The sequence below is a fragment of the Corvus brachyrhynchos genome, unplaced genomic scaffold (assembly GCF_000691975.1).
Source record: "Corvus brachyrhynchos isolate BGI_N302 unplaced genomic scaffold, ASM69197v1 scaffold633, whole genome shotgun sequence".
NCBI classification, from domain to species: Eukaryota; Metazoa; Chordata; class Aves; order Passeriformes; family Corvidae; genus Corvus; species Corvus brachyrhynchos.
In genome coordinates, this window is record NW_008237435.1 from 3,411,017 (window position 1) to 3,427,436 (window position 16,420).

The window sequence follows — 16,420 nt, forward strand, 5'->3', positions numbered from 1 at the left end:
TCCAATTTAGTCTTCCCTCTGAAACCAGTCCAAGCTATGTACCATTGCTTGCTCTCCCTTCCCCTGCAGCAGGCTGGAGAGGAGAACTGGAGGCACAAAAGGTAAAGATCACAGGTTGAAATAAGAACAATTTACTAGAAACAGCAATGGGACAAGAAAACAAACAATAAGAGCAACAATATTAATGGTAAAAGTGTACAAAAGAGAAAGTGATTCCCACACAAAAATGCTCTCTGTGGAGTCCACAATCTGACTGCAGCCACGCCCCCCTGACTGCTCCCTCTGGCTCAGGACCAGCACCACATTTACTCCACCACTTCTCCTTGGAAGATATTCCTTTCCCCTGCCCCCAGTAATGATGTGAGGTGGTATAGAATAATCTCCTTCTATGAGCCATGTCCCTCCTGGCTACTGCAAAAATTAATCATGTCCTGGCCAGAACCAGGACAGCTATTATTCCCCTCTACAATGGGAAATAGTGCCCCTTTTGGTAAAGAGGATGTGACTATATGGTGAGACAAGAAAAATACGTAGAGAGAAAAATTATCAGGTTTAATAATGCTTTTAAATACTTACAAGTGGGGAGTGGTGTTAAGAAAACTTCAAGAAATGAAACTTAAGGACTTCCTTGGCAACTGCCTGCTTTAGTGGAGTAGACGAAGTATAGCAGGGACACAGATTTTCAGCTCTTGAAAACCAAATTCCCAAGAAACTAGACTCTTGAACTAAGGGGAGAAGTCTTCATACTGCTCCTCATTTTCTTGCAAGACTGCAGCATCTGGCTAAATTACTGGTCTCCCATCAATTTAAAGTCTCTTCAGCCTACAGAGATATGCTGAGCAATTGGCACTAGAATGAGTACAAGTACCTGAGGTGCAGAGGAGGATGCTTGCAAAGCAACAGTCCTGCTATCAAAGCAGGCCTTTCACAGCCCTACTCCTAAACCTTTATAAACATCAAAGGAGGGGATTAAATAAATGTGAGAATAGAAATGTGAAGACAGAATGTCATGGATGACAAAAAAAAAACAGGAAAAAAAGATCCAATTTGCTCTATGTAACACTGCCCACTTTTCACATGCAACCTGTTATCCAGAATTTAGTCTCTAGCATCTCTACCTATGTCCAAGAGCACTTGAAACCATCCTATTTGTGATGTGAAAAGGAAGTTCTTTGACCGCAGACCAGTTACAGCAGCCCCTTCTGCTTCTCCCATCATTATCCAAACAGCCAAATCCATACTGAACCAAATGATGCTATGTAATCTCTTCTACATTTCTCTTTCATACAGTGGATGTCTCCTTTTTAGCTCCTGATATTCCAGACATGGAATACACTTTGAAAGGGACAACATGCCAAATACTAATCATGTGGTTAGGCTTTTGACTACTGCAGGCTTGGGCTGGATTCCTATCAGGGACCAGGAGTGAAAGAAAAGGCTCCACCTTTGATAACTGCAGATACACATTCTCTGTGCTTGCAGAGGATAAAGAAAGCAGGATGGACCTGATGTCCACCTCAGTGAGCAAAGAGTCAGTACATATAATCTACTAAGACACATGATTTTAAATTACAGAACACTACCGATAACAAATACTGATCACACTCTGTCAACAAGTCTAAAGAAACAATTAATTTACATTTGCAGAATGAGTGCAGCACTGAAAAAGGAAAAAAATCCCAAAGCTAAATTTCAGCCATCTGGTAATATCTTTTAGACCAACCAGACAAATTTAATTTACCTTTCCCAGGATCTCTCTATTCTCTCTCTGGTCTTGCTTCACTTAGATGCAATGAATCTTAATTTCTGTTCTATCTAAAATAATTTTCACTAAGTTCATCAGGAGACAAACTTAGCTATTATTTCCTTGTGATATCCTTCAGAGTGAATGCCTGATTTTCAATTTCTCCTTCATAAAAGCTCTGCATTTAGAGAGAGTTATGCCACAAATTTCTAGACATTTGGAACCACATCTTAAAAATCTAAGAGTCATTAGGTTTCCAATGTTTATAGTCATACAAAATACATGATAAATCTGTCTATGTAGTATTGCAGTCCAGCTTTAGTGCTGCTGTTTTGAACACAAAGCTGTGTATCAAATAGGCAGTACCGAATACAGGAAAACAGTTTTTCCACCTGATTTAGAAATATCTCACTGTAACAAAAAGAAAATCTTATCACAGAATCACTCCCTGAAACCCATAACTCTCCTCACATCACTTTTCTGAATTTGATGGCAATGACAAAAACTGTTAGTTGCTCATTAATGCTCACTGAAGTGAGCAGACATGAAGGAAAGACTCATCACAGGACAAGAGTGGCACATGGACAAACAAAATAAACTTCTTGACCACATGAGCATTTGCTTTGGAAAAGCTTTCCACTGGAAACAGTGGGGCAAGGAATCTGTCAGATTTAAGGTGGATTTTAATGTATTTACTACAGGAATTGATATACAACCTGGTCTTTTTGCTAATGCAGGTATTGCCTTGAGGCTTTATCATGTTGTTTCCGAGACAAACCAGTTCTTTCTTTCATAGTAATTAACTACCTTTAAGTGGATAGGTCCTTTATGTCATTGTAACTCATTTATAGCAAAGTAACTATAAGAGAATTTTAGTTCAGCCTGAAGCCATGAGTGCCATCACATCTATTTTCTGCCTTGACTAAATTATACAGGATACAGCAAACCTCATCCTGCCAAGAAGCCTGCAGCTTGAGAGGCTGTTGTGCGTGTATATGTGCGTGTATAAATAAAAAAGATGTTACATTCCTCAGACAGATTTTCATACGTGTTTGCATGTTCTAGGGGCAGAAATAGTTTTCTTATCTTTCTGAAAATTAAAAGAAACAAGAAAACCCAACAACACGAAAACCTCATGAATTGTAACATCCCTGAATAAAGAATTTAATTAAATATGCCATTGCTCTGTGGAGGACTACTTATGACATAAAATAAATACAGGAGGCTTCAGACAGAGAAATTGTTTGAAGTTACATTGTAAATGAAACTCTTTAAAATGACAAATATTACGTTCAGTGTAATCAGATGTTCAATATAATGAGGGTAGTTAGCTAAAATCATTTGTCATTAGATTCACTGATTATAATTGCTTCCTTAGCATAACAGACTTGCATTTACCTCCTAAAATGATATCCAAGAAAGCAACAACATAGGGAGAAAAACCCAACAAAAACCCAAGAAAACTCAAAAAAATCCACAATTTTTTCCCCCTTTACTGCTTGCTTTAATTTTTCTTCTATTATAGCTGTACAACAGGCTACAGAAGTAGCTGCCAATAACCCTGGACACAGCTGACTTCAAAGAATAGTTCCAAATCACACAGAATGGTAGGCAGGAAGGAAGGAACATTTTTTCCAGACTTTCATTCTCTATTGATGTACAGGCGAGTTAATTACTACACAGTGGTAATTAGCACCCACACCAGTTATGGGGACGTACAGCAACCCTCAGCTGTCTTTCCCACAGCATGATCCTATCTTTGGAGGAAAGAACTGGGTCATCACGTAATCAGGGGTGTCACAAGAAAGTGCCATGCTGAGGATAAGAGAAAATTAATGGAAAAGCAGAGCTCTCCTGACCTCATCTTCATCTATTATTTTTCTCATTTCCTCTGTACATTCCCAGTCCTAGACACCATAACATCAGAAAACAAATTTTAAAGGTGTTTAGATGTCTAAATGCAAGCACAGCTTTCTGCAGAAGCATTAAAAATGCTCACGTATCTAAAGGCCATTGATTTCTCTAATTTCTTATTAGCTAAATATTATCTGCTCAGACAGTTTTGGAATCCAAGCACGTATATTGATGTGCAGTTTTCAGCACCTATAGACCACCACAGTTTGCTCTTGCAGTCAACAATGAAAGCAAAGCACACTGCAGAGACACAGAAGCTGGAAGCAGGCTTGGTACAGCCGCAGCCCTGCACCCTGCTGAATGACCTGTGCCCTGAACATCCTCTCTGCCTATGTGATACATCCCTTATATGCCCAGACACATCCAGGAAAAAACCTCTTAAAGCACAGATGTGCCTGAACTTTTCTGATTAAGCAGCTACCCAGAAGCACCTGTAGAAAACTGCATTTTAACAGAATGTCATAGGAGGGACACAGCTTTTACCCAGAACGAGAATTCACACTACAAAAAAAAAAAAAACCCCCCCCCCAGCACCAGGAAAAAAAAAAAAAAGAAAAAAAAAAAAGAAAAAAAAAAAAGTTAATCTGATAAAGTGTTAAATAACAGGAAGCCTGAAAGAGAAAGCTTCCTATTGCACACTCCAAGTCCCATCCTGGGCCAGCAAGTCCAAACCTCTGATGACTTGGACAAACATTACAGAAATTTTCATTCCTACGCTAAAAGCCCATTTTTAAGAATGGCTTACTTTTTGCAGGAAGCTAACCCCGAACCCTACTTCTGTAAGGATAAAAACTGTTCTTGTATCCAACTAAATATTTTACTTTGAAGTCACTGTTCAGTCCAAAGATTGGCTGAGTTGTGGCCATGCAGCTAACCTGTCTGTCAGGGTCTGTCCCAGCTTCCAGCAGGCTTGCATCACAACCAATCTGACCATCACAGCAAGGACCAGAAGATTTATTTCTATGCAATAGAGTAATAGCTAGCATATTGAACCTTACTGCAGGAAATAGACCTTTACCACCTATAAAGACCATATTCAAAGGACAGAATGTATTTTAAATAAATAATTCTTAAATTGCAGTTTCCAAGCATTACTGCTTTAAGTTTACCCTCATGTTTTTACAATTACATGACTCAAGACTTTGAAGATAGTACTTAAATCACCCAAGCAGTCTGAGTAAATACAGGGCATTTGAGATTTTGTTATTACTATCATCATTTGTAGTAGTTATGGATTTGAACACCATTGTGCCCTGCACTGTTGAAACAAAATAATGTCTGGTATCTGTAACAGCAAAAGCACTGGTTCAGGATGAAAAAAGCCTGGTTGAAAGTCAAGGAGTACCAAAGGAGGAAGATAAGGACAAGTGGGAGGAGGAATGAGAATGCAGAAAGGGCTCACTTAACACTAACCTCCATAGAGGTCAAATACATAGGTTCTTTTTAGTCCACTTCTAAATTAGAAGACAACTGCTGAGCTATCAAACACATAGTAATAAAGATTTTGAAAATCTCTGCTGACCTAATTACTTTCACTTGGAGGTACTGAATGTTTCTCATTAGCAAACAATTTGATCAGGTTCAATTTACATTGCTAGCAACTACTAGCACCAGCTCAGTTCTCAAACAGAATTTGAACATAACTTTATTTTCCTTATCAGCGTCACAGAAACAGAATTGGTGAACTATAAATGTAAGTGCAATTCAAAAAAAAATCCAGCATGATTAAGAATATTTGTGGGTTAGATGCTGAAAATTTCTCAGCAGATTCAGAAATTTCATAAACTACGTATTGGTTTTTTTGTTGGTTTTCTTTAAATAACATCTTTATTTCAATAATTCACTTCCTACATACTGCTGTTGTAAATGATGTTGCCTCAGGAATTGTAGAACTCAACTTGAGCTGATCTTAGAATAAAAGTTCCCTTACATTACTAATAAGATTCAAATAGCTAGGGTTAAGTCCATTACAGAGGATGGAGGGACATTTCCTCCATTCCACATAAGCATGAAATTCTATAACCAATTTTCAACTTTCATGCATTCTCATAAAAATGATAATTTTATCAATGACTATTTCATAGCTGAGATAGTATTTGCAAAAGCCCCAAAGCAAGAACCATGAATGACAGAAGATCTTATGATGCTGAAATCAGTCTCAAGGACAGTTTTGCACCTGGATTTATTGCATCAGTTCTGGTACTGTGGAAAAGCTGGTCAGAGTTCCGTAATTATGAATGACCTCTGCAATAAAATCAAAGGTTCAAGGTCTGCAATAAAAGCAAAGGTACATCTTCTTGACTTATAGCTATCCTTCCTGAAATCCACAAAAAATTTCCTAATATATCTTCTAATTCATTCAAATAAATAGTCTGCAAATTAATTCTTTTAAATCACACATCAGGATGAGATTCGCCACCCAAAAATATTATATGTACTCAAACTTTAACAAGACTTTATTACAAGAAATTAAGAGGTAGCTGAGCAAAGGTAGTACTCATTTTTTTAATTTACTCTTCTGCTTGGGTACACACCAAGCTAGGCCAACAACTCTGTTTGTAAATGGGACCATACACAACAAAGGGGTCTCTTCTATTTCACTTTATTATAGGAGCATTATTAACTCAATGCATCAGGAGTGAGAGAAGATGAAATTGTTTCCTGAGTTCTCATCAATGGATGCTTTGGGCTGAAGTGTCACTTCATTCCCATAGTCCCCATCCTCTTCTCTCACTATTTTTTCCATAGCTGCTGATCCTATTTGTTTTTGGCTGCTGTTGTGATGGAGAGATTATAAAATGGTCATCAGATGGTAATCTCACAAGCAAGGAACATGTCCCTTTTCTATGGAGAAAGAATGGCTTAGGGGTTTTGTCTCAAATGACTTTTTTTATTACTGATTAAGAGGTGCTGCACAGAGGATTTCTTCCATGTGAAGCATTTTAGTAATATTGCACTTGAGTATGTTTCCAGGGAATATTCATATAATTTTTTTGTTCTTCTTTAGAGCAATTACCCAAATGTTAGTATCTTTTGCTGCTGTAGTTACTTCATTAGATACTCCTGGCCAAACACCTACACAGGCTAGCAAACAGCAGAACAAGAATGAAGCATCTGCTTTTCTGTTTTTCCCCTTCACATTTTATCAGTTATTTCCTGAAGCTGTTTTTGCTGCACTTAAGAAATGGGTAAAGTTCACCAGAAAGCAAACAAATAAATTACTGAATGTTCTAGTCAGACATTAGAAAGCCGAAAAAAACAATAGAATTTTTCCTGTTCTTCTGACTTGCCAGAGATACCCATGGTAGTTTTTGTTAATGATAACTTTTTCATAGTAACTTCTTGCAAAACTAGGCTGGAGCTTAGCAACTCAACAGAGCTGTGAGAGTCACAACACTGTAAAGAGGAATGCCCCTCATTATAGCTACAGAATGAATGGAGGACCTAACACATGAGGTAAGCAAGATCAAGGAACACTAGAGCATAGAGTCAGGAAGAATTTATTTTAAGGATTTTCATGGGAGGTTAAATTGGTCCTATTCATAGGAAAAAAACAACACAAAAAGTCTTGCCTGGTCTAACTGATAGAATCTCTTTCTGACATTACCTGACTTCATCTAGGCCAAATACTGGCATGACCAAAGTTCCCTGTAAAACTGATTTACAACATAAGCCTTGTCACATAAATATTCAGGAGGCACTTTTTTCCCCAAGTAAGAAGTGCAAATGTAAGAAGGTGGAAAACAGACTAAATAAATACATTTGTCATTGACATACAAGCGCACTGAGATGTCACACAAAAAAATTAAATATATCATATTCACTTAATAAAATTGGCTTTAAAATCACTTTTGCTATAGCAATACTTAGATTAAAACAGAATCTAGAAATCCCACTCCTTAAATAACAAATTAGAGAAATAGTTTTGCAAGATCCATGAAGAAAATCTTCCAGAAAGAGGACCAACAGGTGAAGGAATTGCAGTAAGACCCTCATTTATCTTCTTCCCCCTTCCCCACTTTCCTTGAGTTTTCTTAACTCCTGTTCCACTGTCCTTGAGTTTTTTTAACTCCTGTTCTCTGCTGCTTTTATAAACTGCCTAATCCTTCTAGTGAAATGATAGCATTTCCATCTGATTAAAGAATTTTAGAAGTGAATACATGTGATTTTACCACAGTCCTTTGCACTCTTCAACTCACGTGGCAAGTAAGAATACTCAAACAGGTGTTTTTCAACAGACACAGTAAGACACAAGAGTGATCTATGTACCCATTTTCCTTACTTTACTTCATAACTAATAGATTATTTTGTGTAATAGAAATTCTGTCTTTATGTGCAACTCCTTAATGAAATATTTAACAAAATACACAGCTGCGTAATTTCTACATATACTGGCAAGTATGCACTCTGTAATCCATAGCCAATGCTGATGCAGGTATCCAAATATGTTTGTATTCCCATTAGTATGGTGGGGTGTGGGGTGAAAGAGCTGGAAAAGAACATTATTTTTCAAGTTCTATTCTGTAGAAATTAGGTAAATATGGTCTGTAAAATCAGATCATAATGTGTAGCAATTCTGATACTCCTCCTATGATCAAGTAGAGATTCCCTTTTTTCTATGCGTTAGTACAACCTGGAGGCAATTACAGCTAAAGCTTTCAGGAGAAAACAATTTCCTAAAAAGTAACTTAACAGTTTAGAAATCAGAAAAGTCAGAATTATGAATCTTGGACCTTATTCAATCATGAACCAAAATCAAACCACCATATAACACATTTCAGTTTAAAGATGTGTCACAGAAACTGAATTGAAAAGCAGAACTTGGTAAGCTAATTTCAGGAATGTTGGTTTATTACCCACCGTAGTTTCTGGTTATACTGCTTGACCTTTTCTAGTGAGGCAGCATTAATCTGAGCTTGAAATTCTTCCACTGAGACACTGTCTCTGTAATAATATCCTTCCATGCTCTCCAATGCTGTGAAAAGAGAAAGGAGAATGGAAAAGAGAAAGATCAGTATTAAACATTTAGTAATTGCCTTCTTTGTAGTTTTGTTCACACACAAGTGAATTACTCTTTAACCTTGAGGCCGTGACCCTACTGTGAATTGCTGAGCTGTTTCCATATGTCATCAAATTCGTACAGATCTCTCTTTAAGATTTCATTTACAAGAAAAATTTTATTTCTTGCCCTGTGGAAAATATAAAGGAGAGAACTAATGTGAGTTCCTTTTCTCTAATTAAAGTATTCCTGCCTTGTGAATGCAAATGTGGGTTTTAATTCTGATATATCCTGGAAGAAAACAGTAGAATGAGCTGGGGTAGAGGAAATAAAGGATCAATGTAACAGCTACTTTCACAGAGGGAGACCTAATAACTTTTCAAGAAGCCTCATTTTGGGAGATGTGGAGCACCTTACTTAGAGGTTCCTCTAGTTATACCCACTGATAATGTAAGTACCTTCTTCTACATCAAGTAAAGCAAATTTCACCGGATCTCTGAAAATGACCTAGAAGTTCCTTTTCAAGGATCAGGTAAGTGAAGTCAAATACTTGTCTGTGGTGTGTCCACCTTTGCTGTATTCATTTCACCAAACCAAGGATGAATATTGCTACAAGAACTCAGAAACCAAACAAAAACTTAAAGGATTCTTATGAAAATTTGGACTGGAAATATAAAGATCTTCACATTAAGAGGTCAACCACATTATAACATAAACCCCAATTTTTGGTGAAATAAGATTTTTTGTGGAGAAGCAAGAAAGACTTTACAATTAGGAACACTGCCACTTTAGTAATCCAAACACATTCTAAGAATTCATCACTCCATCAGAAAATGCAAGCCATAAGCAGAGTTTTCATGGAAACATGCTGCCGCCTTACAGCTTCAGCTGCACACAGAATATTAATTCTGCTTGTACTGCTTAATATGACCAGTTAATAAATAATTCATTCATTGTGAAAGAACATGCAAATTGCACTCCCCTTCTGTGCTTTCACAGTTTGTACTTCTACTTCTGTGTGAAAAATATTAAGTTTCAACAGTCAGAATTAATTCTTCTTTGGTTCTAAGTCACACGAGAAAGCTCAGACAAAAATATCCACTGAACTCCATTCACAACAGCATGTTAACACAAACAGAATTGATAATCCCTACTGTTTATTCTGCTGGCATGAAGTTGGTTTTATCCAATTAGAGTATCCAACCAGGAAACTCGGTCATCTGTGAGGACTGGGAGGAGCACGCAGTTCTGCCTCTGTGGGGCCATGCTCACAGGTGCAGGCAGGGACTCGCATGCTGTGTGCTTTGTCCCTGTCCTCTCTGAAGGGTTTAACATTTTTCTACCCAATATATTAGAAAGTTCTTTTGTAAGGAAGCTTTCCTTACAAACATGTCTTCTATGGTATTCTTTGATCCAAGATAGGATATTATGGTCTGAAGACATAGAATAACTGATTGGGAAAGCAACCTGGAAGAGAGGGTAGACTCAAATGGTAGTAGCTAATGGACATGGTTTGCCCAGGGGCCCACTACAAGCAGAGCATCACAGGTATCTCTACTGTTCAGTGTGTTTATCACTAATATGCAGGAGGTAAGACAGGTTTTCAGCTAATACCATACTGGGACAAGCAGTGGATACACCCAAGTGCAGGGCCACATAAAGAGCCAGGCTCTTCACAACAGTACAAGCTGGCATAACAAGACTACCAACATAAATTGAAACAAGACACGTTTCATCTCAACAGAAAGAAAAACTTTTTCCTTTTTCACCTTCAGGGCAGTTAAACAGAGTAACAGGCTACCCAAGAGGTTGCACAGTTTCTGTCCCTGGGTGCTTGCAAGGTCCTACTTTTTAGACACCCAAGCAACCTGATTTCATGTCACAGATGTTGCTGCTAGGAGTGGGAAGTTGGAATAGAGATCTCCTGAGGTCCCCCCCAATTGGAATTATTCTAAGACTCTATGAAAAACTAAAAAAAATTTTAAAACATACATAATTAAGATACTAAGTAGCAATTTTTTAAAAATAGAATTTTAATTTTAAATAGTGTCATTAAATTCACGGCCAAGATCTTAAGCCTAATGTCGGAGATAGAGAAATCTAAATGCCAATAGCAGTATCTTAACATCCTCAGCCACAGTCCTGCAAACCAGCTTCCTTTTGAATGCATACACACTTGGGTATGTGGTTGAACAAAACTGGTTTTCACAAATGGAGGGATAGATAATGTAGCCTGGGCAAACAACAAAAAAACTTCAAAAAAAATTTTAGTGCCAATCCTGTAAACATGTATACTTACAATTTTAGGCATGGAGCTATGTCACTCAGAATAGAGAAACACAGAGATAAACAGACTGATGTGCATTGACCCATGCCTTTACAAAGTATTCCAAAACCATGATTTTCTAAATGTTCCATTTGAAAATATCATAAGCCATTGTATTTTAGGCAGGAAACGATTTACCTATGCTTAGATTCGGGAGCAAAAATTCACTTCATGGAGAAACTTAAATAAGATTTCTACATTCGTAGCTAATAAATTTCAGTTACAGATGGGAATCTACTGAGTTAGTTTGATGGCAGCTCAGCCAAACCTCACTGGAAAGAAGTAAAAAGTAGAATCCCAATCCACTCATTAATGAGGTAAAAACCCCTTAAAATAATGATTTAAACACTAGGATTTAAATTCTTATCCAGGACTTCTTATTCTTGGAGTCCAATGGACTATTTTAGAGGACGATCCTTGAAAATTGAAGAAATTTGATAAGATAAAGAAAGAAGAAAGTTTCCATTCTACTGAAAAATATTAAGTGGATGTAAATGCTTGAATGGATCCTTGCCCTTTTCCTTCAGCTGACTACAAAGATGCTTATCTTAAGAATCAAATATTTTGGACTTTTGGAAACAGAAGTGGAAAAAATTTTCCAAAATAAATCCCGTAGCACACCAAATGCCCTCCTCAATCTCAAAAAAATAGTATTTCCAGGAATTCAGCTGAACCAAGGTACTTTCTGTTCTCTCTCAAGCGCTTCTTTTGTCTATTGTACTGAAACATGCCTCCTGCTTAGTGTTCTCATTTTTCCCTATGACTCAAATCAATCTGTTCAAAAGAAATCCTCTGAAGTCTTTATTAGTTTGCTTAAAAATCAGACTTCAAGGACCTTATTTTTTATAAAAATTGTGTGCTTTACCTTTATAGTAAGTTCAGCTATTTATTTATGTTTCTGTGCCCTATTTCCTTTTACATTCTCCTGGTCTGTCAAAGACTAAGCTCCCCTCTAAAACTTCATTTGTATGCCTGGCTTCTGCCTATTCCACACAGACCCTGGAAGCCTTTCACAAGGTATGGAGTATTTTCAGCTCCCTGTGAAATCAAAGGCAGCTCAAGGCAATCAGCAGCTCACATTCACCATTTCATCACGCTCCTGATGACTGTAATGACACTGCAGCTAATGCAGACTGCCTGTAATTCATGAACAGTCTGAGCATCAGTGCCACCATTCCTCACTTTGTAATGTTTGCAGAGCAATAACCACATAAGTCTGAAAATGTTATTTAACTCTTCATAACATTTTCAAGAGACAGAATTCTCAGGGGGATAACAATTTAGTCCTCAAATATGAAGTAATGAGAAACGATTACAACAGCATTTGAAAAGCAAAATGCTATTAAGGGCAAATTGCATGGTCTGACTATTGTCCATTAATGTCTAAAAAGAACAAAAATGAAGATTCACTCTTTGCTTTTGGAATCCTGTAACTGGCATAAACTTAGAAATTTATACCCATGCCTCTATTTTTTATTAGAGACATCATAATTTCTTCAATTTACATTTTAATTCAAAGTTCTCAATAAATGCCCACATTAAACAATACTTAAATATAGGCATTGTACCCTTAAAGCTACAGACTATTTAAATCAGAGTAAATAAGTGGGAGTTTAAAGGGAGTTAGCTATGATGTGAAAAAAGCAGAGCAGGGGGAATTTAGCCTCAAGTTACCTTGTGAAAAAAGTACTGGATGGATTTTAAATCCTCCTCCATTCTTCAGCCTTTGTGGAAGCTGTTCAAAATGGTAGCCATCAAGGTAGAAGTAAACCTTCAGTGTTTGCCGGCTTCCTTCTGCTTGGTATGTGATTGGTAAATCTAAAAATACAGTCAGAGTTACAATTTGATTGTAAACAACAACACGTTCTTTTCCAGAAACTCTTGCACCCAAAATTCATGCAGTTAGATAAAACAATCACTGCAGACACACTATTCAGTATTTTTCATTACACATTGTTTCCACAGATAAGTCTCCAAGTTGAAAACAGTAACAACAAGACACAGTGACTTGCATTAGTATTATTATTACATAGGGGTTTTTACTGTCTGCGTAAATTACATTGTACCTAAATGGTAAAGATTCCAAAGGAACATTTTTCACTACTTATGGTAATAAGAAAAAGACTTCTTTTCTCTTATTAATTATGCAGAATCATAACTGAAAAAATAATTTTCTAGTTCTTGACTACTGTAAGCATCGTCAGTGACTGTGGTGGCAGCATTTAAACCAAAAGAAAATGCAGAATTCATTACAATCCTTGAACACACGGACTTCCTGTGTATTAGCACAGACACCTCAGTTGAAAGCTCCTGCAATATGAACAGTTCATGACATAGGTACAGCATTAACTCCCCATTAGGAGGCCCTCCTGTAACTGCATTTCCATGGTGTTACCCAGTGTAGCAGGGCTTCTTTTTAAAACACTCTGAGCAGGGGCCTTACTTGAACCAAACCAAAATAACTACAGCCTTACACAAGCTAAATCCTACCTATCAGCCCTGTGCTACTGAATTCTCCCAAGCACAGGCAGTGCTTGTGGAGTAGCTTTGTGTCTTCTGGTTTTGGTTATTGCAGCAGTTGTCTCCCGTGTGGTCTTAATCCAGCAAAGGAATTGTTTCAGAAGGGCTTGATGTGAAGCAGACATGCTTTCCTCCCTTCCCAGGGGACTTACGAGACAGGAAAAAAATGAGGCCTTTTTGCTCACTAAACAAAGTTCACTTCAGGAAAATATCTACTGGCTGAACACATATTAATAAAGGAATGGCTGAAAATGAGCAAAGGGTATGAACAGCAGACCACAAAGACAGTCCTTTCTTGCTGAGTTGGGCGAGTTTTGGGAGGAAGGGTTCAGGACCCTGACAATCTGCAGCAGCAGGTCTCAGAGCAAGCTTCTTGCCCACTTTAAAGCCATCCTCATAGCGTCTGCCATGCCCTTTCAACGAACTCTTCAAAGAGTTATTTATTTTTCACACGACAAAATGAAATGGGGTTTATGCTTCTCCATCTCATATCGGTGCATTTCTCTACCAAGACCTTCAAGCTATTTTTACACGTTTCTTCAATAACAGCTGGGTCTTTCAGGGACTTTCCTGATGCAGTCACATACTCCCAATGGAAAGTTCAGCTAAGCAAACAATTTTGCCCCCAAGGTTACCGACATTGTCAGATAATGATCCTGCATTGTCATCAGTGATACCTGTATTTTAGGACATCTAAGAATATCAGGAGAGCTATACATTAACTTAGTCTCCATAATTCCAAATTATGCAAGATTTCCCTGTGGGAGGTGATGTTCTAGGAATAAAAAATGTTACAAAACCAGTAAAGCCCAGATATTAATTACTCACTTGCAACTAGTGGTTCTGGCTCTGATTGTCTGAAATAGAAAGTAACTTTTTCCAAGTCAAACAATGCAACCAATGTATCTTCTAGCATAGCTTGCTCATCAGCCTAAAAAAGGCAAAATAAAAATTGGAAAGGTCATTTCAGCCAGATGTTTTCCCTACCAGAAATAATACAAGAGAGCAGGACATAAAATTAACTACAGAATGTTGCACAACATTTCACTGCTGCAGTGCATAACCTATTTAACTCCTAGATGAGGTAAATATCTTCATTTCTATTGGCACTTTCCCTTTCATTACTAGTTAATGATTATCAAAATTCATGCTATCACTTCACACAGTAAATTAACAGGTAATTTATAGCTACCATTATTTCTCATGTCTTTTAATCAAATAATTCTGTCATTATTCTGTAAGACACCAGAGTTTAGCACCTTGTCTAGCTCATAAAGCAACAGAAGGGAAATGTGAAAACTAGATTCTTCTTTTTAGCAATTTTCTTCTAAAAATTCCATAACTTTAGGACTTCACTTACAAGCAACATATAACAATTTATTGTGTCCACTCTAAGCACCAATAATTGAACCAGAAGCTCAGAGAAAGTACAGCTCAGGGTGACTTGCACCTGCAACTACGAAACTCTAGACACAAATCAAGTACATAGATGTGCCAATAGTCTGATTTTCACCTACAGCTCACTTTGCGTGCCCCTGAGCTAACGAGATAGTTAAAGAGATCCAGGATTTCTCAAGACACTTAAGTGAATCTTTAAAAAGGAAAATAGTAATCTAAAATTATGGTTGAGTTAGATATGCAGAGCAATTACAGCCAAAATCAATAATCACTTAAAGTAATTCTATTCTTTACAAAGCCCTCGCCTGGCACTTTAGATTAGCAAGAGCCAAAAGGAAATCTGAGGCATGTATTTTTCCCCCCTCTAAGAACTGAAACAGTAGGATGGCAAAGAATAATAAAGAGCTGCCCATAAATTGACCATAAATTATACTTCACAGAATGATAGAACAGAACAAAAAAACCCCATGATTTTCCCTGATCTATATGGTGAAATAGCATCCCCCCTTGTACTTATGAAAAAGCAAATCTGCTAGAAATATCTTGTCTCCTGGTTCAATTCATAAAGTCTATGGACAGAGTGATTTTGTCAGCAGAATAGTCTGAATACCATAGGAGCAGCGTGGGAAACCCTTGCACAACTGCTCATTCTTTACTGAACTCTGGCCATAATGAGTGTAACTTCCTTCAAATATCCTTGTTTAAAATAACATGGATCATTTGTAAGCCAAATAGTGCTGAGAAGGTATTGAAAAAGCTGCCTTTAAATACATTTCCCTTGGTTAAGAACTTTTAGACAGAAAAGACTGAACTTTATTTTCAATTGGACAACGCATACTGCTGATATCTGATAATGTGGAAATAGGTACGTAGCACACATTTTCACTACAAAGGAAATCACTACAATCTTGAAAGAAAATATATAATTATTCAGTGCTGTAAAGACAACAGTTGCTTTGTGATAACATGACCACAAAGCACATGGAAAAACATAAGGCAGGCACCAATGGAATTAACTCTTGTACTCTAAGTATTGCACCACCCAAACATGTTGGTGCTACACATTGTCAAAAAGCATTAAGACTGAGTCCAAGCTTCCTGGATAGTGCCTTCTTCACATGCTCCTCGTGTGGATAAACAGTTCCCCTGTTTCTCTGAGGCCCTGATTTTATCTGTTTGTAAGCTGCACACACTGTCCTGACAGGCCCATGCAAACCCATGTACCTCAACTGCCTGTGAGGTAGTTGGTCACACTGGCTTAAGGCAGTGCTCTCCAACAATAGCACAGACTAAGACTTCATGATTGTAATTTAGAAATACATTTCTTTTTATTGGTTTCTTCTGCTTCTAAAGTTTCTTATGTCAACTTGTCAGCATCTTGCTGCTGAGACAGACAAGGAGAGGAAAGAACACCTCTGATACTAAGAACATCACCTGTTATTTACATGGAGTTTTATTTTTACTGAACAGCTCCAGAGGTAAAGACTGTCATGGAGCAGGCTATGCAGACTGTTTAACC

At 37.4% G+C, this 16,420-nt stretch overlaps 1 protein-coding gene across 1 annotated transcript in view; it reads right to left on the bottom strand.

Moving 5' to 3' along the window:
- The window catches only part of LOC103613589 (phosphatidylinositol 3,4,5-trisphosphate-dependent Rac exchanger 2 protein), an 84,824-nt gene that overhangs the window by 34,833 nt on the left and 33,571 nt on the right, over positions 1 to 16,420 (bottom strand). Inside the window, exons 16-18 of the mRNA XM_008631400.2 lie at positions 14,332 to 14,434; positions 12,658 to 12,801; positions 8,519 to 8,633 (exon numbers count right to left, since the gene is read on the bottom strand). Of these exons, the coding sequence (XP_008629622.1) occupies positions 8,519 to 8,633; positions 12,658 to 12,801; positions 14,332 to 14,434 (362 nt within the window). The remainder of the gene's footprint in view (positions 1 to 8,518; positions 8,634 to 12,657; positions 12,802 to 14,331; positions 14,435 to 16,420) is intronic.